Source organism: Brassica oleracea, chromosome C3, assembly GCF_000695525.1.
Source record: "Brassica oleracea var. oleracea cultivar TO1000 chromosome C3, BOL, whole genome shotgun sequence".
NCBI lineage: Eukaryota > Viridiplantae > Streptophyta > Magnoliopsida > Brassicales > Brassicaceae > Brassica > Brassica oleracea.
Genome location: NC_027750.1, coordinates 35,095,632 through 35,120,232, shown reverse-complemented (window position 1 = coordinate 35,120,232; position 24,601 = coordinate 35,095,632). Strand labels below are relative to the sequence as shown.

Here is a 24,601-nt window from a genome sequence, read left to right as displayed (position 1 = left end):
TTAACCTCAAGTAGGGTTGAATGGACAACCAAAGAGATGAACCGCGAGCTTGGAACTGATCGGAATGCGAGCTGATGTTGTCGCGAGCTGTCTGATTGCTGAGATTGGGAACTCGAGCTGTCCAACGTGCTGATCGGGTGGCGAGCTATCCGCGAGCTGTCTGAGATCGTCTTGTTTGCGAGCTGAGGTTGAACAAGCCGGATCATATGAGCTAGGATCAGGAATGCCTTGAGCTGAAGCTGATCGGGAACAGATTGCAAACAAGGATCAGGATGTAAGATTTCGCGATCGGGATTAGGATGGTTCGCCGATTAGGGTTAGGGTTTTAGGCGGTTTGTTTTAGCTTAGGGATTTAGATTCTATCGTGCTGATAACGTGTTGTGAAACTAGAGAATATAATCTATGTTTCTGTATTATTCATAAATATAAGGAGCCATTTATATATAGGAAATTACACCGTCATAGAATAATGGAAAGACTAAAGAAAGGAAATACAAATATGGAAACAAATCATAATCCAATAAGGAAAAGACAAGATGTCGATTCTCTCTCTCCTCACGGTCGACTCTCTCTCTCTCTAGCATTTGGCCGGTTATGAACATCCACAATATGATTTATAACACTTTAAACCATAACACATACTTTAGTCTGATTTAAAGATGAAACTTGCGAAACCTTTTCTAGGAAGTGGACACAGCGGCCAAGGATAAATCATAACCGGGAATCCACAACTTATGGTTCAATTTTCTCAAAAAAAAACTTGTGGTTCAAGTCAGGTAGTCAAAATGTGTAACCCCAACTTATTCTCTTTAATGTCTATTTCTATATTGGAATATTAAGAAGAAAGGTTACAGAGTAATGATTTGCCAACATCTTTTGGCTGTCGGATTCGATATGCTGCTAAATAATTGGTGCAAGTAGATCCTTAACCAACATGAATAATTGACCTTGAAGACCCAAGGGCTACGAGACAAAACAAAGATTAAGAAAGGTCTGCAACTGCATGAAAGCAATTTTTCATTGAAACTCTTGACCAGACCTTAGGAACAAAACTTTCCTGGACATTTTTATTTACCCTTTGCATATGTTTGTTAACTCATCGAAGTTATTTCTCCAAAAGAAGATTATAAATCTCATCAACCTAATAATTCTAAATTTTAGTGATTAGCTACATTTGAATAACACTATTCAATTCTACATTTTCAGAGAAAAACAGTCAAAGATACATGAGCATATTCATGAGATATTTTGACTGTATAATAATGCTCTCGCATCCTTTCCTAATTGTTTTCTGTTCCTAAAGATGCGAACATAGTGCGCCTTTGGTTTTGGCAATGGTGGTTTGCTCACTAATTATTGTTTTATAAACAACTATATCCATGATAATAGTTTCTGTTAGAGTTGACAAAACAAAATAATTCCATATTATCCGTTAAAATAAACCCCACCCAAATGATAGGTTATAGTCAAGTATCCATTTTTCAAAGATGCATTAATTAATCAACTCCAAAGCATAAATTCCATCGAAATAATTACATCCTCATAACTCCCAGAACTTAAAACGAATTTAAATTGTTGTGTTACTTTAAGTAATCCAAATAATGGATATTTGTGTGATTCATGTCGCTTAACGTGAACTAGTAGTATGCACATAAACAATGATCACTGGTCGTGAATCCCTCTAGTCTTTTTTTTTTTTTAATCCCTCTAGTCCATGCACTTATTTCGAATGGGATTAGATTATATACTTATATAAGCTGCTGATCAACTATATAGTATATTCAGTATTTCTAAAATTAAGTATGAAATATACATAATTTTAGTACGAAATAGACATGTCAAATTTGTCTCCAAAAGATAGGAATTGAGTTATGCTTCTCAACGATGGGACGTGGCATTACCTTTAACACTCATTTATGGTTGGTTCCGAAAACTATTTATATGTATACTATATCTAACGAAAACTAAAATGCTACTCCTGCAACATTTAGGAACAAATTGCTTTGGTTGATATTAGGAACTTATGCAAATACAAATATATATATTTAGCATGCTAGCACTAGGTGTTCGACTAACCGAGATTCCACCCACGACAGTTGAACCAAAGTTCATAACCAAATAATTTAAATGTAACATTGCACACACAGCTGGATTCGAATTTTAGAAAAAAACATATCAACTTTCTTTTCGTTCTGGAAATGGACCTAGTGCCAATAAGTGCGTTAAAACCACATAAAAGAATTTTGATAAATGCATATACGACCATCAGAATGAATGTGTGTTACGCGATTTGGTAGACCTCCAACAACCCACCGAATTGATGGTATCCATAGATTTCTTATCAGCTATCAATCATGGGAGGTTATGATCCATTAATTAGTATATGGACAAAATCGTATCAGCATTTTTTTTTGTTTAAATCGTATCTTATATCCTAAAGGTTTGGATTAATGTTGATGTTGTTTTTTTAGGGTTTAAGATTTGGGTTTAGAATCTAGGTTTGAGTTTAGGATCTAGGGTTTGAGTTTAAGGTCTAGGGTTTGGGTTTAGAGTTTACAGTTTGGATTTAGGGTTTAAGATTTGGGTTTAAGATACAGGGTTTGGATTTAGGGTTTAGAGTTTGGGTTTAGAATTTAGGGTTTAGGGTTTAGATTTAAGGTTTAGGATTTGGGGTTTAGAATTTAAGATTTAGGGTTTAGTTAGTGACGTTAGCATCATTAAAATGAGTTTCATTGTTTTTTTTAAACTATTTTAGATTGTTTTTTAAAAAAATAATATATTTTATTATTAATTTATGTGACATTTTTATTGGTAATAAAATGGGAGGTGAGTTTAAAGATTCACTAAGTTTTGTTCTTAAAAGATCTCCCACGAGTTTATCAAATCATCTAGCGAAAATAAGTTACGAACTAATCTTTTTCGTTTTTCATATGAATCAGTGATTCCATGGCATGGCACGCACGAAGTCATGTGCTGTTCAGAAAATGGCAGCCACTTAAAACCTGCCAAGCAATTTGCAAATTCTTAATTAGAGTCTGGATTACAGTCTCAATTTAGCAGGTCTTAATCCTTATTGTTTCATTCATTCACGTGGCTCATTTGCAAAATTCCAAAATACAATAAAGCCAAAACTGTAATAATTCATATTTTGGAGTTTGTACCACTGATCTCATAATTTTGAAAGCCATCTTAATCACCTGATCAGTCAGTAGATCTACAAGTTTTTTTTCCAAAGATTAAAAAAAGTAATAGAACTATCGTAGTCGAAGAAAAACCACCCATTTTGCCATAGCAAGAATTCAAAACTTGCTGGACCACTTCAATCTTTATGTCATATCATTAGCTCTTGTCGTCTCCGTGTTGATTATAATTATTTGGATCTTTCGAATTGTGGATAAATTTATATAATTTTGTTGGTAAAAATATGAGAGCACTTCGACCTTTCTCTATCAAACATCCAAACTTTTATCACATATACCCAAAACTTAAGATGAATTCATCAAGTCAGCATAGCTCTGCATTTACGTGTGTGATAACGTTATTAGATCATTATCGATATATATTGGCCTAATTAAAAGTTAAACTGACCTAGAAGTAAAACCGTAGAAGTAATGTGGAAAGATACTTGACTTTGACAGAAGGTACAGTCCAACAATAAATACATCTAGACCTCTGTCCATCTACTACTACAGATTCAGCTCGACACAACTTGATAAGTTTCTCTGCAATCTTCAGTTTTATTTGTATATATATTTCTACAAAACATGCTTACCGGTTATCACTCGGATTCCGTCACGTGCCACATGAATTTTTCCTCGAGTCACCTGTTTTTATGTTTCCCCGGCGATACAAACTATCAGATCAGAATTTACATTTCGAACAATTTAGCGTATTCGAGAAACTTCAATTTTGTTCTCTATATCGAAAAGTTATAATTCACCAAGTTATAAACTTATACTGGATAAGCACGTACGTTTAGTCAAGTTGAAACTTCTGTTTGGTTACTTATCGCACAAGGTTTAAACATGTGTTCTTCCTATTTTCAACTAGATTCAGTTGTTTATAAAATAGTAAAATGATATGGGAAAAGAAAGATCATATTGCAAATGGAGACAAAGATCTCCGCGTCTTTAGTTAAATGAAATCTCACATTGCATATGGGTCGGTTGCAGCGTTGACATATTTAATTGTTATCGTCTATCCCAATGAAACAACTGAAATATGAAATGAGACATACTAATTCATAAACAAAGATTATACTAGTAACATTTTGACCAGCAGTGAAGTAACGAATCAGTGATTCAGTAATCATTTTCTTCGAGGCAATATATTACATGCAAATGGATATAAAAAGTCATTTCAGACGCACAAAGTAACATTTTTTTTTCCTTTTAATATTTGCTACAATTAAAAATTATTAAATGTTTGGAAGCATCACTAAAGAAGAAATTATCTTTCTTCTCTCTCTCTAGTCTTTATCTTATTTAATTTCTCCATCTTCCTTATGATCAAATACCCAAAGCTCCATCATCTTTCTATATAATTAGAAGAAGAAGATAGGAAAGAAATAAAACAAAGAACGTGTTTTCTTCATTGTTAAACTGGAGATGGTGTTTGGTTGGAGAAAAGCGTTTTGCAATTCCGTTTCAAGTAATCAACAACAATCATCATCATCATCACACATTCCTACACCAAGACTCCGATCAAAGTTTGGTTTTTTCTCAAACCCATCAACTCCCCGTATCCAGTCTCCTGGCGGCATCGGCCGTGGTAGTGGAATCGGATGCCGCTCCGCCGCTTCAACCTCAGCCGCTAACCCATCTCTTCCCACTAGTCCCAAACTCCACTGCAGGACCACGAGCAATGCAACTCCAAGGACCAGTAACAGCTCAACTCCTAAGCTTCTGTCTAACCCTTCTTCCCCTAAATCATCATCCACTCATGGCGGCGTTTCTCTCCTCCGTGCCACACTTATTCTCAACAAAGTAAAGATTGATTGTAATCAGTTTCCTTAATTTCATAGATTTTCAGACAGGGGTAAACTAATCAAAGTCTCTGTTTTTTTTTTTTAATGCAGAGTAATAATAACAGATGTGGGATTTGCCTACAGAGGTTGAACTCGGGTCAAATCAATTCAACGGCGATTTTCACGGCGGAGTGTTCACATTCGTTTCACCTCTCTTGCGCCGTTAAATTAGACGGCAAACGTTGCCCGTTCTGTTCCGCCGCCTGGAATTACACGCCGAGGTCGGATGCTGAGTCTGTGAATTTCGAATCCGACCCGGGGAGAGGACCCGAGATCCGAGAAATCAAGACGGGGAAATCCTTAAGAGTGTACAACGACGACGAGACCTTAGCTTACTCGCCGGTTTCTCTTGCTCACTTCAACAGTATACCGGAATCAGACGAAAACGACGACGTAGACCAAGAAGGCCATGAGTTTCCCGGATTCTTTTCCGATTCTTCGATTACGCCGGCGTTTTCTGGTTCGATTCCTCCCATCTCCGGGACTCTGGAGGTTAAATTGCTGCCGGAATCCGCCGTCGTGGAAACAGGGAAACGGGTCGAGACGCACGTCGTCATGATGAAACTGAAGGCGTCTTTACCGTCGTCGTCGACGGCGGACGCGATTAGAGCGAGCAGGCCGTCGATAGATCTGGTGACGGTTCTCGATCTGAGCAGCGGCGGAGCGAGCTTGCGGACTGTTAAGCACGCGCTGAGACTGGTGATCTCTCTGCTCCGGGATATGGATCGGCTTTCGATCGTCGTGTTCTCGACGGGATCGAAACGGTTAATGCCGTTACGACGGATGACGGATAGAGGACGGCGATCGGCGCGGCGAATCGTCGACGCACTCGTCGGAATCGAAACCGCCGGCGGCGGGGGGATGAGCGTTAACGACGCGTTGAAGAAAGCGGTTAAAGTCGTTGAAGATCGGCGGGAGAGGAATCCGTCGGCTAGTATTTTTGTTTTATCCGACGGTCAGGATCAGCCGGAGGCGGTTTTGAAAGCTAAACTAAACTCCGCGCGTGTACCTTTCGTCGTTTCCACCACGCGCTTCTATCGTTCGGAGATCCCGGTACACTCCGTTTCAATCGCTTCTCCAAGCGCGTTGCATCACGCGCCGCTTCGAGACGCGTTCACGGAGCGAATCGCTTCGTTGCTAAACGTGGTTCTCCATGACGTGAATCTTAACCTCGGTTTAGTCTCCGGTTCTCCGTTGACTGAGATTTCAGCGGTTTACTCTTTAACGGGTCGGTCAGAGAGTTTCGGATTCGGTTCGGCTGTTATCGTCGGCGATCTGCTCGCGGAGGAGGAGAGAGAATATCTCGTTGAGTTCAAAGTACCGACTCCGTCGAGCGGGTCCCACCATGTAATGTCCGTACGGTCTTCGGTCGTTGACCCCGCGACGCTTCAGCCATTTCCTTGTCCGAAAGAAAAACGTTTTTTGATCCCACGGCCACAGGCCGTCCGATTCGTATCTTCGAGCATCGAACGGCTGAGGAATATACACTTGGTGTGTCGCGCTGTAACTGGTTCACGCAAGCTGATTGAGCGTGATGATTTTGCTGGAGCATATCAGCTTCTAACGACGGCTCGGTCAAACGCTTCTGATGATGATAGCTTAATGAGCTTGGACGCTGAGTTAGCTGAGCTAAGCCGGTTGAAACCGAGAATCGGTTTAGCAAACCGAACCGAAGAAAAACCTGAGCAACTTACGCCGACTTCGGCTTGGAAAGCGGCTGAGAAATTGGCGAAAGTGGCTATCATGAGGAAGCATTTAAACCGAGTCAGCGACATGCACGGCTTGGAAAACGCCAGATTTTAAGTTTTTTTTTTCTCCTAAATAATCTTAGTTATTTTTGAAAATATGGTATATACTTATTTCAGAAACCAATAATTTAGTAAGGTAATAATAAGTATAAAATGATAGAAGTATGATTTTTGGAAAGGTACCCTATAGGTGCATGATTGCGACAAGCAGTAGCCGACTGGTGTGGCCTTTTTTGTAATGCAGAGATTGGTATTGGAGAATTAATTGGTCTTTTTAGCTTTTATCATCTTCCTTTTTGTAATTTTCAGAAAATCCAAATTTCTGACTGAAAAAAGTGGAAAAAATAAATGATGTATGCTTTTTTATAAACTATAAAATGCAAAAGTGTGGTGTGGTGGATTATTAGAGAGTGTGCTTGCAACGCTGGACTTCAAAATCAAAAGTAAATTTAGACCTAGTTTATATTATCGTGCCGTTCAAATTTAATGGATTTATTATACTTTATATCTTAAATCATGATTACTCATGTGGTCATCATTATCGCCTAATGTTATACTAGAAAATTAAAGGATTACAAGGATAAAAAAGGATTCTAGGCGGTTCAATGATTAATACTATGAGACCAAACATAAGTAGACTGTTGTATGTTATGGGAAAAATCGTTGACTGAGGTTTCTCTCAAAATCTACTGGCGCTCATATCGGTACTTTGGATCATGTAGCGGGCGGACGCGGATCGGATATCCGAGTTTTTGAAGGTATTTGTAATTTGCTTCGTATGTTACGGCTATCTAAATTTTTTAGTTGATTTGCTTCGAAAAAGTACGGACGGATATCCAGAAAATAAATAGATATTTACGGATATTTACGAATATTTACGGATATCTCATCCGTTTTAATAATCTTTAAAAAATTCGATATAAATTTGTTTTTAAAAACATATTTGCATGATATATAAAATAAAATTAAAAGAAATAGTAAAACTACATATTTTGTAAATTTTAATCTTAGTTAACAATTATAGTAACACAAAACTTAAAAAAAAGTTATAATTGTCATAATTTTTCTCTCTTATTTTTTATGTAATACTTTTATATAACTAATAATGTGAATAGATTTTTTCAAATCATATGTTAGAATAATAATTATATAAGCTTATACATTTTAAACTTTAAATATAATAAAGATATACATGTATTTATATATTACCGGATCGGATCGTATATTCGCTTTTCAAAATTTTAATATTTGTGATTTACTTCGATTTTAACAGATATTGATTTTTAGTATTTGATTTGTTTTGAAAGTTTACAGATATCCAGAAATTTCGGATCGAATAGAAACGAATAACAAATCAAATCAAATTTAACGGATAAAATATTCAGTCCTAATCGTATATATGCGCGGAATCTAAAGAAAAACAATCCACATCGCATATATGTCATTTTGAAAGATGTACGTTGAGAACGAGTATAAAAGTTAAACTTGGTATCGTTCCAAAAAAAAAAGGGGGTTAAACTTGGTAAAAGTAAAAAAGGATTTTTATTTCTTTTCCATGAGAGAATGAATATTTTTACAGAAGATAAATTAATAATTTTTATTAATAAATTTTGCTGGTCCCAACTTGGACCGGTTCAAAATTTGACACAAATTCATAAAATAATAAGATAATTTTTTAAAAGAAAAATCTATGTAAATATATAGTCTCATTAAAATTATAAATTAATAATTTATATGTTTAAATATTTTATATAAATAAGAATCTGTTATTATATTGTTTATTTTATATTTATAATGAAATTATCTTTATATTTTCTTAATACTTAATATATTTTTGATGATATTATATCTAAAACCACATTTAAGTTCTATGCAATATATAAATGTCAAATTTCAAAAATAATAATTAATGTCTATAAACTAAAATCAAATATTTTTTTTATCTTAGAATAAATATATCTTAAAATAAGAAATCTAAATAAGGAAATTTTTGTAAATTAATATCTCTATAAATTAATAATAAAATTTTAAAGTACAAACATTATTAATTTATAGAGGTTATGTCTCTAATAATATAATGATTTGTAGGATTAGCTGAGTCCCTTATGTTTTTGGTTCTTAAAGATGAAAACTATAATGCTATATTTAATGGGTAAACAAAATATTTTCATACCATAAGTATCATATAATAATAATTCTACACAATTTTTCAACCTCGACCTATTTCCACATATTATAAGTATTAAAACTTATTTCTCCCCATTCGAAACTCATATCCCCATAAATAAAGGTTTGACTTGGTTTAAATGGTTTGAACGTAAACCGATACCAAATTATTACTCTCTCCGTTCCTTAATGATAGACTTTTTAGAAAAAAAAGTTTGTTTCAGAAATATGTATTTTTGTGTTTTCTATGAAAAAATTGTAAACTTCAAGAAAATTAATTGACTTTATTGAATTACTATTGGTTAAAAATTATTGAAAATTACAGAAAATGATACATTTATTATGGTAGTCTAATGTGTTTTCTTAATATGTGTGAAAAATACTAAAAAGTTTATATTTGTGAAACGGAGGGAGTATGTTTTTGACCAAATTTAAAACCTGATCCAACCTAAGATCCAAATACAAAACCGACCTAACTTTCCAATCAGACTTTGGTAATTTTTTAAAATCAGATTGTATCGATTCAATTAGGTTAGCCATTGGTTAAGTTTCAAAATTTTGAATAGTAAACCGATCTAAATCATATTGTGTAGATTTTAGTTCATACTTAATATATTATAGAGATACTAGTTTTGAGTTTTTGGATCAATGAAAAATAGATTTTAATATTTCTAATATGTGGAATTAGGTCAAAATTGAAAGATTGTGGGAACTGTTGCCAGGGAGGGATGGACAAACAGAACGCTATTAACAATTGTTGATGTAACTACTCCATACCATCATTGACAAAAAGCATTATAAATCTAGCGCCAAGTTGCAATGATTAGGGTGTTAAAAATTGAATTAAATGATCAACTAATGTGGAAGGTCCACTTGCAGACGTGATTCCGGATGGTCAGTGGACCGAAGAATCTGGAACTAATGGACAAAATACTAACATATCATTCATAGCAATTTGCATATGATTTATTAATGTTCATTACAACTAAGAAATAATGGAATCTCTATAATATTATTTGAAAAGTCAATTTTTATATGACGCAATAATTACAACGATAATCTTAATGAAAAAAATGTATTATTAAAATACCATTATTAATATTTTTTTCTAAATTTATTTCCAAATCACATTTTTAACAAAAATGACATATCTTTAATAAATATATAATATTTTAAAACATGTATAATTTAATAAAACGAATTTCCTTTTATATAACTCAAAAAGAAATTTAATATAAAAGACAATATCTTTAATATAAATATATCAATATTAGTTTATATATATAAAGCAAATAATTTAATAAAACCGATTTTTATATAATCAAAAAGTAATATAATATAAATATATAATATCTCTAATATAATTTTTCCCTAAATCACGTTGGTTTTATCAGTTTTCTTATGACATAAAATTTTATAATATCTCATTAGTAAAATAAATACATCAAATTAGTGAGAAATATCTTTTTAATATTTTAAAACATTTTTTCTTATTTAGAAATTTGGTCACGTTAATTAGAAACATTTTTTCGTGTAGGACATAATTTTAAAACATTCTTATTTGTATTTTTTCCCGTTACTTGAACAACATAATTACTTAGATTTTATTTTAATCAGTTTTTAATTTCTAAATCATTAGTTTTCCTCTATAATTAAAAATTATCAACTTAATAATATATGGATGTTCATATTCTTATATAAAGAAACAACTAATTCTTTAAAGTTTGAACCATCAATATAGATATTTCAATATCTAAGATTCTACTTTATTCACGAAAAATTATGTTTTTCTCACACCCATTATTTTTGGTATAAAAATTCATTCATCCTTGAATAGCTGAAAGATCAAAGTGAATATCATAAAGTGACTATATAATGAAAGAAGACTTCGAATGACTTAGTTAACTAAACATATTATCGAGACAACATTTATAACATGTAATAGAGCCATCTAGCACTTTAGTATTTTTAATGTTTGTTACTCCGCCTGAACCGATATTTCAATTTAGAATGGGGTGCATACAATTTCTACTTAGTGTTGCCTTCGCAAAAGAAAACAAAATATGTTATTTACAAGAAAGTTTTCTAAAACATATATAGGTAGCTTTAACTGAATTTATTTTTTGTGTAAATTTTAAATGTAAAGTTATATTTTGAATAATACAATTTTAAACTGATTTTAAACAATATTTTTTATTTTTTTAATTTTATTTGTTTATAAATTTTATAAGTGATTTTTGATAATAAAAAATGAACAAAACGCAAAATTATAATTGAAATAACCATACAAATAAGAAGAAACTAACTACATCATATAAAAATCAAACAAGAATTTTAGAAACAAATATCATAGCGAAGTTAAATATTTTGCAAAATCAAATATATAAAAACATCACAACTCAATAACTCATAAACAAGATGCTTAACAAAAATAATATAAATATCAAACTAAACTAAACAAAAATAAATATTAATAACTATTACAATTTAGGTTTTACGTAAATATTTATTCCCACATATATATGCGGGTGATTCGCCTAGTACTATTTATTTTTGTAGAATTTAGGGCTATGCACTGTTTGAAGATTGAAAAAGCAACAGAAGAAAATACAATCGTTGTTAACATATAAATAATTAGAAATAATATCATTTAATATAAAATTAACTAAATTAATGGATTATTTTCTATATCCTTTCATAAATAGAAAATTACATGATCACTTACACTTAAATAAGCTTTTATATTAAATTAAATATTGTATAGAAATAAAATGTTAGAGTTAATAAATTGACATCAAGTAAGCTTTATAAATAAAAATTTATCAAAAATATATGACATAATTAATAAAATAAATCACATAGATTTTATTAAGAAATCATAACAAAATGATTGAAATAATTGAAAAATAAAACTAAGTAATATATTATATAATTTTCCTACTAATATAAATAAAAATTATATAGTTATATGTTTTCAAATATACAAAATAAAAATGCTAACACATTTTTATTTCGTCAATTAAATTTTATTAATATTTTTGTGCTTTAAAGTGCGGATCATAATCTAGTTCATCTTTAAAAGGTAATACCATTTACATGTGATGCAAGATCTTTTTGCTTCTAGAACAACTTCACTATCTACTGGTGCAACCTTTCAAATGGGACAAACCAAGAATCAAGCAAATAAGGTTTACATGCAACCAAAAGATTTAAGTACAATATTTTCGCGCTTTTAAAGCGCAGATCATAATCTAGTTCATCTTTAAAAGGTAATATCGTTTACATGTGATGCAAGATCTTTTTGCCTCTAGAACAATTTCACTATCTACTGGTACAACCTTTCAAATGGGAAAAACCAAGAATCAAGCAAATAAGGTTTACATGCAACCAAAAAATCTAAGTACAACATCACTTTTTTTTCCAAGGACTAAAACGAAACAAATACATCCAAGAAGAAGTTGAGTATTGCAATTAAGAAAATTACAAGAACGGTAGCTAATAAATCACACGACTCTCTCAAACATTACCCTGTTACCAACCTTTTTTAACTCTTTATATGTTTGGAAATCTTGTTTCTTCAACACAAACTGATCATTCTTATCAACATTAAGAACATTAAGGAAGAAAGAGGAGAAGAAGTAAAAGAAGATCCTTCTTGTACATGAAAGATGAATGCAACAGTTGGATATCTAATGATGATGTTTCTCATTTTGATTCCCTCTCCAATATATGGTAAGTTTAATACATTTAATCATCATGTTAAGTTTAAGATATCAATAAGTTAATTCCAGCTTCTGAGAGTTCCAAAGACTCGAAAACATCTTCTTCCTTTCAAGTGTTCTCCTTGTGATCATGGGAAGGAAGCAAGTCCAGAGTGTGATTGCAAGAACCCAATAAAATGAGCATGTACTTCACTCACCCTTCCTTGTCAAAAGTAAAAATAATCTCTTTGGTAATTTTAAAAAAAAATATTTTTGCTCTTCGTAACATTTTACACAAAAACAAAGCAAAACAGAACCAAAAAAGCAAAAAATAAGAAAAAATAAGTAAAAAACAAGAGAAACATAATGATCAAAACATAAATATATTTTCAATATGTTCGCGAGCGAATTTCAATGTTTTAAAGATATATTGTCGATGTCAAACCATTAGTTTTATATATTTCCATCACCAACTTTTATTTGACAAAGTGTGTAAAACTACTTTAGTTTTTATTTTTTATGCATGTTTACAATTAATTTTGGTAAAATGTATATTTTATACAAAATATGATATATATAAGTTGACGTAAAAAACTATATTCGTAAGTATATTTAGCTTATTTATATTAATGTGATATATATATATATATATATATATATATTAATTTAATAGTGATATATGAATTATTAGTTATTAATATATCTTGACAAAAATAAATATTTATATATATATATATGTATGAATTAATATCACCATATTTTTAAAAAACTTTACAAAAGAATATAAATCTTTATAACAAAAATTGTACATGTCATAATAAGATTAGTGTTATGTCACATTTTTCAAAAACATGTCTTTTTCTTAAAATTGAATGTTGTGATAACATATATACAAATAACTTCACAATTAATGTTTAGTGTCAGATTTTGATGTATTTGTAGCTCAATAGAGCCAAATATCTCTTATATACTAAAGCGCAAGTCGCCTAGCGAATAAATATCTGACACTTGGCAAAAGTTTACAAAATAAAAAATAAAAACAATTAAAATATTTTCCACGTAAAATGAAGAAAGCAAAAACAGTTTAATTGTCTCAACCACTACAACACGATCTCAACTCCCTACACTAATCAACTTTAAACGACACTAGAATCACTCAGATAACAAATTTGTTTACAAAATTTTTTTCAAACAGTTTACTCTCTTCCACAACCGATGCTTGTGTCTTTCCTATAATTAACTTTTTTTTAAGAAAGGCTTTTGATTTTTCTTATCTTAAAAAGTTTTTGAAGTTGCGGAAGAAGCGAAGTTATAGATGGCTTCTGGAAATTCGCTGGTATACATTGGTGGTGCAGACAAGTTCCTATAGTTGTTTAGCAAATGAGTAAGTAATAATTTTTTGAGTCTCAACATTTTTTTTTTTTTTTTTTTGCAGAGGAGTCGTCGTTACCACGTAACGAGTTTTCCTCGAACCAAAGCTGGTCAAAAGAAACTTAAGTCTATGTTTCAGATTGATTGTAACAAAGAAGAGTGAGACGATGAGAAGAAGAGACTTCAAACTTACAAGGAGATTGTCTGCATAAAACAAACTATGTTCTAGGATGATGATTGAAGAAGAAGGGAAACTCCAAGATACCAGAGACTCTTATTGTTCATAGTTTGATTAACAGGTTAGATGCATAAACTTTTAATATCAAAATTTTGTTATATGCTTGACCAAATTGTTGATATCGAATATGTGCAATCCTCGAATGACTTTTATTAAAAGTATTTAATATAGAATATCATAGGCTTCGTATATATGATGTATATTCTTGAGGAAATTTTGAACTTGGTTAAAATAAAGTAAAATAAAATAAATTATTAGTTAAATATGTTCATATATTGAATTATTAGTATACTATCAGTCTATCTCATATATCGATCAACCAAGTATAATTTCTAAATTGTGCAATATTTCTTTAACTATATTTTACTGATAGATAAACTAATAAATGTCATGTTATCATCAATTATTTTTCCTAATTAAAATCTAAATTTCTTCTAATTATTCAAATTTATTTTTATGTAAAATAAAAAATAAACTTGTGTAACAACACAGTTAAGTTTAAGTCTTTAACTAAAGAAGGGCTTTTGTCACTAATCATGGATAAAGGAAATAACATTTTAATTTATCAAAATTGTATCACGTTCTTTGAAATATTCATGTAACTTTAAAAATTAAATCCCTTTTTTTCCTAACTGTCATCACACGTTCTATTTTTTTTAGTAACTCCCAATATCAATGTTCATCTCCTCTGTAACATTCAATCAGTTTTTTTAATTTTCTATAATTTTATTCTCCTCTTCTTCTCTATCGTTCCATTTTCTTTGTCGTTTTATTTTTTTGAGTATAGCAAAGATCTTTATTCTAACAAGTTCTTCTCTTATTCTGAAAATAATTCTATATCATTCCTTTTGCATAAGTCAAGTTGAAGGTTTTCTCGGATTATACTTCTATTTTATAAATTTATTGTTCACAGCATAATGGAAAATCTGGGTTTTGTTTCGTAAAGTACTATTATCAGAGACATGAAGTTATTCTTAATATTAAAAGCTATATTCTTATGGAAAAAAGTAAATGCATTACATTTATAATTATGATATCCAAACTGTTTAAATAGATGAAACTCAGCTTTGTATATAGCAATGCAATGAAATTCAAGCTTTTTGAAAAATCTTTTGTGGTAAAACATGATAAAAAAAAACTTGAAAGGGAATTAGAAAAAATCAGCGTGCTATTGCTTTCTATTTACGAAGTATTTTATGTATATATTATTTAAAGTTTATTAACTTTTCCAATCAAGCTATAATTTTTTTGCAGATATATAATTCAAATATGAAAAGCAGGTAAATATTCATTTAATAGATTTACAAACATTTATTGATTAAACATGTTCTATAAAATTTATACTTTTATACAATGAATTTTATGTTCCGATGTGTTATTTAGGTTTAGAAAATATGTGAAAAAATAAATAATTTATTCTGATATATTGATAAGCTTTACAATTTTATGATTTCTGCAAACAAAAATATAATTTTAGTTAAAAATAGGATGATAGTGACCCGTGCTTGGCACGGGAGGTAACTAGTTGTAAACAAAAGATGAGAGAATTGGTATTACCAAGCCCGTTAAAGCCTTACCCTTTCATGCCGTCACTGCTTGGGCTGGTATGTAAAAGCTGTAGAGTATTTACTAGCAAGAAAATGTTTCAACGGGCTCTACAAACAACTTGTCAAAGAAAATGGACCTATCCCTAAAGGTCCAAACTATGTAATTTAAACTTTAAAGCTACGCATGCTTTACAAATTTATGACTTTCTAAACTCCTTTCGTTTGCTGAAGCCTTTTGTTAAGTATGGGACAATCTTTAACTGTTATTTTTCTAAAAAAGTTTTGAATATAAGCAACAACAACGAAATATGTTATCAGTTTCTATGTTGATTGTAAAGTATAATAGAATAGAGATGTATTATTGCGTTGTATTTGATATGAGAATACGAAATACATATATATAGAAGTAGCGCTAACATAATGTTAATACCAAATAATGCTAACTTTCTTAAATACTTATGGTAAATAATAATATACTAAGAATATCTTAATGTTAATGCTAAATAATGCTAACTTTCCTAAATATTTATGGTAAATATACTAAGAATATCTTAAAATCAATTTGTTCTTCGAGTCTTTTCTTTTAATTTAATACTAGGATAAGATCTGCGCCTTGCGCATGGTGAATTTATATGAAAATTATATAATATATATCATATGAAAAATAAAATTTATATTTTTGATCGAATTAATATTTTTGGCTCTTAAACAATTTTTTTTTAAATTTTTTTGTTAATTACATAATTTGGTTACCGATGAGCTGATCCCAATTTTAAAAATATTTTAAGTCAAAAAATTACTTATCGCATAAGAGTCTTAACGTTTAGGCCGAAGAATCTCAAACCTACTATTTGGTTACAATGAAACTATGTCAGTTCGGTTTTATATCATGATTTAGCTATTTAAAAGTTAATTGTAGTTATAAGAAGTTTACGTTCAAGTGTCAATCCTATCTATCTTCAATTTTTTTCTCATTTTTGTGTTTTTTTTTCATTTTGGTTATTACTCGATATAAATATTGATTTTTGAGTTTATTCTCATTTCGTTATTTTTTTTTTTGCCTAAGATTTAGAAAATATTTAAGATTTAAAATTATTAAAGAGATGCATACTTAGGTTAAGATCTGCGCCTTGTGCAGAATAAATATTTTATATTTATTACTTATTTTATGTTTTTCTGCATATTATGAAATAATAAAATAATAATTATATATTAAATAACTAAGAAATTAGTTACTGTTATGTAATAAATTAGCGTGGGCATATATATCAAACGACCACTCTTGTTTAGTCGCAATAATTTTAGGGTAAATAAATCAAAACAATCAATCTTATCTATCGTATGTGATATATAATTAAATTTATATGATATTAACATAGATATATAGTATACTTTTAATGTGGATATTTATTAAATGAGGTTTCTACTCATATGATTTTATGATTATTTGCATATTTGTGTAACAAAATTTTACACCAATTATTTTTTTTAATGCGGAATGTTTAGTGGTTTCAATAATTTTTAATCATTAGAAAAATAATGAAGATTTCAAAATTAAAATATTAACTTTTCAATATATGTTCAACGCAGATATCAAAATATAAGTATATATTTTCATATAATGTATATGAAATATATATATATATATATATATATATATATATATATTAACATAAACACATATTAAAATAAAATTATTTATATATGATTTTATAATTATTGTATCTTATTATAGAAAAAAATTAAACCTTTATCACAAAAGTTTATGTGAGACTTTTAACAGTTTTAGTAATTTATACTCGTTTTGAAAAATTCAAAATCCAACATATACAAAAAAATCTAAAATTTTATTATATGATTAATGTAATTGTGTAACTTATTTTAATAATAAATAATTAAACAAAACTGACAGAAAATTATACATATTGTTAGCAAATCTTTATTATTTAAAATCATTAATTATCATATATATTTTAATTACATTAGGTAATTCCGTAGGTTTTATTTAAGAAAAGAATATATAATAATTTCAAGTTGATAAATGAATCGTCCATAATGGACATACTATATAATATAACATTCTCTATCAATTTAATTTTGGACTAACAAAATTTTTAATTGATGCTCAAGCCGCCACGTAAGTAAAATTATCATTCTAATTACGTGATAACTCAGCAGATTTTTTTTTAATTAGTACAAACTACAAGTTATAACTTTTTAATTTTTTTTATTAATACAGAGGGGATTGATTATATATATTTACATATTTTAAAAAGGAACTTAAATTAAATATAGATGATCTGTATCGGTAGGAAATGTGCTATTAGTAGAGGTAAAAGATGATGCATTTATTTACTGACATTCTCTCTCCGGATGTAGTATTACTGTATTAAGTTATGAATGGAAGGGCATGACCAGTGCAGTTTTCCTGTACGTGCGGTTCTTCCGCAATACATTCACCATTCATGTTTTTCTGTTTGCAAAAGCAGTTTAAGCAGGAGATCTGCATGCAGTTCAATATTTTTGTTTTTTTGTGGAAAAAACGGTAGATCTGCATGCAGATCTCATCCGCTAACATTTGGTGGTGTTGATCTGCTCTTTTTTTTTTCTTTTTAATAATAAATAATTTTGCTAGAAGCACTTAACTTTAAAATATATTTATCTAATTTTATAAATAATGTACAATTATTAGCTCAAACTATATGGTTTACACTAATACTGTTTGTGTTGTTTTAAAATTATAAGAATGACGTTCAATTGCCGACAAAACACAACATTTTTAAAGGAAGAAGATATAAATCTTCCTACATAAATATCAACAAGGGTAAGTAGTTAATATTTTTTTTATGTTTTAAAATAGTTAATATATAAGGAAATGATTGAAATTTTGTAAATCTATTGAGAGAAGACAATTTTAAATGAAATCTTAACCGAGAACGTGTATTTATTGAGTTGCACTATCAAATAAGTTTCATGATTAATTACGGTTTCAAATATCTTACACCCACTGGTAGAGAGTTTCCCAGTGGTAAATTTAACCGAAAATTCAATATTAGTGTAACCTACCGGTTCTCTCAAGAAAATCTTGATCACCTAAAAAAAAAAATAATAAGTATAAATATCTTATAAAATATTTAAAGGCATTTCGACCGATCCTATAACATCTAAGATATTTGTTTAGATATTTAGGTGTAATTTTTGTTGTTTTAATATATGATCTATAGTTTTGAACTGATTTTGTCATTCATAAGTTATAATAAATTATTTGATCGGTTTGATCTGCTTTTCTCCTGCATGATCCGTTTGATTTGCATTTGTCCCGCTTGATATGCACTTGTCCTGCTTGATTTGCATGATCTGATGCCCGACTTGAACCGTTTCTACCACTAGAAGCATTTGTGGTAAATCATCTTCTTTTTTTTTTTTCACTGAACTTTTCTATATATAAAACAAAGTACCAAATTTTACAAGGTCCAAAAGAAAACAAAACTTAAACACTAAATGGCCCAAACAGCCCACAAAATACAACAAAGACCTAGACGAGGCCAACTAAAGCCCAAACAAGAGGGCAACGAGAACATCACATATGGGACTATAGGAACGACCCAAACAGAAGGCCCATTTGTTAAAGTCCTACGGCTTAAACGGTGATGGCTGAGTCAACAAGAAAACCAAAACACGTGTCTAGAAAATACAGCTCTCACCGATTCAACGCCGACAGAGAATCTTCGCCGGAGATCCGATTAACCGGAAGACCAAAGCTTCAACAGGTCGAAGGGATAACAGCTCAACTGAGCACCCGTCGCAAAGAAAACCCAAGGCGATTGAGATGAACAACATATCTTCACTTCCAAAACAAGGAAGAAACGATTGCATTCAATCGATCTTTGAACACCAGATTATCCTGGACAAGTAACTCATACATCTTTAAAGATATAAATAAGTTTGAAGATGCGAAAACCCTAACCAAGGGGAGGATAAAAAAATCTGGTGTTTAGATCGAGATTCATTCGAATCCCAGAATAAGCACAGAGAAGCGAAGAAGACAAAATAAAACAAAAGTTCCAGATAGAATCCAGAGCTAAACAACATCGAAGAAAATCGATCGTTAGCAAGAGCCGGACGAAGTCATCGAAAGAGAAGATGAATCGCCGGAGACAAAAACCGGCCGGCTACACCAGAAAATGGAGAGCCGCCAGAGACAAAAACCGACCACATCGTGCTGAGAAAGCCACTTTGTGTCGGAAGCAGAGTACCGGAAAAAGATCCGGACATGTTAGCACTCTCTCTTGTGGTAAATCATCTACTGACTTACATTCAATTAATGCGGTTTACATTTTCATAAAAAGGCTTGGTCAACTCTAAAACGTACACGTGTTATTGCCGTCATCGTGATACGACGAATATACAATATAGAGATAAGTCAGCAGACGTGGCTATGATCTGCAAAAGCTGTCAACATTGACCTTCCGATCGCTTTCCCTTTAAATCAACGGTTCAGATCAACATAGTGACACTTGTCTTTCTAAAAGGTTAGGTATAATTGAACTTATCGAAGTTGAGTAAACTTTGGTTTACAACAGCCCACGTTGGATCGTCTTTCAAAATAATACAGCGATATTATTTCTTACGGAATACTGTTTTTTTTTTTTCAAAAAACTTGTGCCTTGAACCAGCGATATATATATACTTATTAAAAATATAGTATACATCAATACATTTTATATATACATAAGAAGAGTACAAGAGATGCGAGTTTCAAATTTTCTTGTAATTTAATAAAACTATGTCAAACAACTGAAGTAATAATCTAATTGATTAGAGAGAAATCGTGCTTAAAAGATACGTTTGTACTTCGTACTTTGGAAAATGACATCTTACATTTGCAATCCAAAAATATATTGTTACCCGAATTGCATTAAAACGTTATCGACCATCGGACAAATTGGGTATGTATTATGCAAATTGATCTACCATGTGCAAAGTGACTAGTTCTGTGTTGTGACCAACGCAATATCTAGTCATCTTACCATATTACTAGTAGACTACGAATAATCTTATCTACAAAATCACATACACACATTGCTACATCTGTAGCATGATTATGAATCTATGATCAATTAATTAAAGACCAATACGACGCTCGGACAGGCTAATCAAGACGCGTATTTTGATTGATTAAAAGAAACCGAGTCAAAGGAAAGCCTATAAAAGCGGATTCATTTCCTCTTTTCCATCATCAGCCATTGATTTCCTCTCCTCCATAAAATTTCTTTTCTTCTTATTTATATATTCCTATTCTTAATACAAGAAGAAAACAGAAGACATTCTGGTAATAACATTCTCTTCATACCTCTCTTTACATTCATATACCTGTATATACTTGTGTTAATTGTGTATATTAATCAAAAGTTGGTGGAAAATGGCGGGAAACGGAAACGAAAACGCTGATGGAGACTTCAGTTTCTCCGCTGCTGCGGCGCGTGATGCGCTTCCAAGGATCACAACGGAGAAGGGAGCCAAGTCTGCAGACGTGTGTCACGATGACACCGCACCGCGGGTTAACTTCCAGACCATCGACGAGCTCCACTGTCTCCAGAAGAAACGATCTGCTCCCACCACTCCTCTCAAAGAAGGAGGTGGTGTAGTGATGGGAACCAGTGGCCCTACCACTCCTTCATCCGGCGAGACCATGCTTCAATCCGTCAGGTGTGCACATTCGTTATTAATAATCCATGGAATCATTCCATCGTTTTGCATGTTACCAATCATGGACCAAAATACATACCTCCGTCGATAATGTATTATATGAAATTTGATAAATTAATGATAAATATATAAAATTTTTGATGACAGTGCATCGTTGGCTTCGTTGACGAGAGAGACAGGACCGAAGCTTATCAGAGGAGATCCCACGTCGGCCGCGAAAGTGGCACACGTTCCACACACTCCTACGTCAGTTCCAGCTGCTGACGTCAGTGACAGCGGCTTGAAATTCACTCATATCCTTCACAACCTCTCTCCCGCCGGTAACCACCCAAAAAACGCCACCCATTTTCATTAACAAGATTTTAACTTTTAATGAAACACAGAAGTCACATTTCGAATTTTATGATTTGCAGAATTGTACGAGCAGGCGATAAAATATGAGAAAGGATCGTTTGTGACATCGACCGGTGCGTTGGCTACGTTGTCGGGAGCCAAAACCGGTCGATCTCCTAAAGACAAGCGTGTGGTTAAGGATGAGACAACTGCGTCCGAGCTTTGGTGGGGAAAGTAAGTGTCTCTCTTATCTACATTTACATAATCAAGATCACCAAATATTGAACGTTGGAAACTGTAGTATATTGATATATGGTGTTATTAATCATATCATCCCTGATGCATTACGTTACAAATTTTTTATAACAGAGGATCACCAAACATTGAAATGGATGAACAAACCTTTTTGGTGAACCGAGAAAGAGCTGTTGATTACTTGAACTCTCTGGACAAGGTAACTTATTTAAACAAACATTAAAGATTATGGTTGAAATTATTTGCACTATTAAGTAAAATACACACGTTAATGGATTATATATGTATTATGGTCAGGTGTTTGTGAATGATCAATACCTAAACTGGGACCCAGAGAACAGCATCAAAGTCAGAATAGTATCAGCAAGAGCTTACCATTCACTTTTCATGCACAACATGTGTATCCGTCCAACACCTGAGGAGCTAGAGAATTTTGGGACACCTGATTTCACCATCTACAACGCAGGAAAATTCCCATGCAACCGTTACACTCATTACATGACATCATCGACTAGTATCGACATAAACCTAGGAAGAAGAGAGATGGTGATTCTAGGGACACAGTACGCTGGAGAGATGAAGAAAGGGCTTTTTGGTGTGATGCACTATCTGATGCCTAAGAGAAAGATTTTGTCACTTCACTCCGGTTGTAACATGGGCAAAGAGGGAGATGTTGCTCTCTTTTTCGGTTTATCCGGGACCGGGAAGACTACATTGTCGACCGATCATAACCGGTATTTGATTGGAGATGATGAGCATTGTTGGAGTGATGCTGGAGTCTCGAATATCGAAGGTGGCTGTTACGCGAAATGTATTGATTTATCGAGGGAGAAAGAGCCTGATATCTGGAACGCTATCAAGTTCGGAACTGGTACGTACATCATTATAACAGAAACTCTTTTTCTACAACCCTAACGTATATCTCACGTAACAGTTTTGGAGAATGTTGTGTTTGATGAGCACACGAGAGAAGTGGATTATAATGACAAGTCGGTGACGGAGAACACACGTGCGGCTTATCCGATTGAGTATATCCCTAACTCTAAGATACCGTGCGTTGGACCACACCCTAAGAACGTGATCCTATTGGCTTGTGACGCCTTTGGCGTGTTGCCGCCGATCAGCAAGCTGGATCTTGCTCAGACTATGTATCATTTCATCAGTGGCTACACTGCTCTTGTAAGTCTTATATCATCCTCCAAGATTCAACCGAATACGATCTTCAGGTTGATGAGCAACGAATCTGTGGGTTTGTAGGTTGCAGGAACAGAGGAAGGAGTTAAGGAGCCAAGAGCGACTTTCTCGGCTTGTTTTGGTGCTGCTTTCATTATGCTTCACCCAACCAAATATGCAGCTATGTTAGCCGAGAAAATGCAAGCTCAAGGAGCCACTGGTTGGCTTGTTAACACCGGCTGGTCCGGTGGAAGGTACTACCATCTATCTCTACTTCAAGCTCTCTCTCAAACATAAATCATCTGTTAAAACTTTGTACTATTGATAAATTTGTAGCTATGGAGCTGGAAGTCGGATCAAGTTGGCGTATACAAGAAAGATAATTGATGCTATACATTCAGGAAGTCTGCTGAATGCAACATATCACAAAACAGAAATTTTTGGTTTGGAGATTCCAAATGAAGTTGAAGGAGTGCCTTCTGAGATTCTGGAACCTATGAATGCAGTAAGTTAGAGAGAAGAGAGACAAAAAAAATTATTAGTAGTATTTGTTAGGAATGAGAATAAAAACCAATTAATTAATGAATATGTGTTTTGTTTGGTGCAGTGGGAAGACAAAGAGGCTTATAAGGACACATTGTTGAAGTTGGCTGGTTTGTTTAGAAACAATTTTGAGACATTCACTAGTCATAAGATTGGAGATGATGGCAAATTGACTGAAGAGATTCTTGCAGCTGGTCCCAACTTCTAAAGTAATGAAGATGATGAACCAACCATTTAAACAAAATATAAAATAAAAATAAAACGGCTTATATGGTAATTTAAAATAAATTGAATAATGTTTAGACATTTTTTTTTTAAAAAACTCCATGTATTTCGCGGCTCATTTGTTTTTCTGTCATATTTTTCTTCTAATTGAAATGAGAACGATTCTTTTTCTTTTCTTTCATGAATTTTATCTAAAAATAAGTTTTCATACTCTGTTCATGCCTGGAACCCCTCGCTACAAACAAGTGCTTCTTTCTTCAAATAGTGGCAATGTGGCAATCCTCTGTCAAGCATTTTTTTGGTTATTGTATTGTTGATCTAAGTTGATCAAAGTTTCCTGTGAATTAGTAGCTTAGATTCAAAAGAATAAATCATGATTTGGCAGAACAGAGAGCTGTGGTGTTGTAACAATTACACATTTTTAATCGTTTTTAAAGTAGAATTATAAGATCAGGCAATGTATTACGTGTGTGGTTTTGTTGCTTGAAGTATTTACTTTTTTGTTTTCTCTTAAATGTTTGATGCAAAGAAAAAAAAAATTCCATCCATTTTACTCTATAAAGACT

At 31.9% G+C, this 24,601-nt stretch overlaps 2 protein-coding genes across 2 annotated transcripts; both read left to right on the top strand.

Moving 5' to 3' along the window:
• The first annotated feature begins 4,447 nt into the window (after positions 1–4,447).
• LOC106328189 lies at positions 4,448–7,065 on the top strand. The gene is made up of 2 exons (XM_013766576.1): positions 4,448–4,985; positions 5,078–7,065. Exons 1-2 carry the CDS (start codon positions 4,608–4,610, stop codon positions 6,827–6,829), a joined length of 2,130 nt encoding a protein of 709 aa, XP_013622030.1. The 5' UTR covers positions 4,448–4,607; the 3' UTR covers positions 6,830–7,065.
• Positions 7,066–21,031: 13,966 nt separating this feature from the next.
• Positions 21,032–24,067, top strand: LOC106329348 (phosphoenolpyruvate carboxykinase [ATP]). The gene is made up of 10 exons (XM_013767993.1): positions 21,032–21,129; positions 21,210–21,506; positions 21,654–21,826; positions 21,920–22,073; positions 22,209–22,293; positions 22,392–22,965; positions 23,029–23,273; positions 23,352–23,521; positions 23,604–23,772; positions 23,875–24,067. The coding sequence occupies exons 2-10, from the start codon at positions 21,220–21,222 to the stop codon at positions 24,016–24,018; spliced, it is 2,001 nt and encodes a 666-aa protein (XP_013623447.1). The 5' UTR covers positions 21,032–21,129; positions 21,210–21,219; the 3' UTR covers positions 24,019–24,067.
• The last annotated feature ends 534 nt before the right edge of the window (positions 24,068–24,601 follow it).

Bases quoted from the DNA above. Each gene is read 5' to 3' on its own strand.
- LOC106329348 (XM_013767993.1), top strand. From the start codon at position 21,220: ATGGCGGGAAACGGAAACGAAAACGCTGATGGAGACTTCAGTTTCTCC. The intron at 23,274-23,351 runs GTAAGTCTTATA...GTGGGTTTGTAG, and splicing joins TCAGTGGCTACACTGCTCTT to GTTGCAGGAACAGAGGAAGG. The intron at 23,522-23,603 runs GTACTACCATCT...ATAAATTTGTAG, and splicing joins ACCGGCTGGTCCGGTGGAAG to CTATGGAGCTGGAAGTCGGA.
- LOC106328189 (XM_013766576.1), top strand. From the start codon at position 4,608: ATGGTGTTTGGTTGGAGAAAAGCGTTTTGCAATTCCGTTTCAAGTAAT. The intron at 4,986-5,077 runs GTAAAGATTGAT...TTTTTAATGCAG, and splicing joins CCACACTTATTCTCAACAAA to AGTAATAATAACAGATGTGG.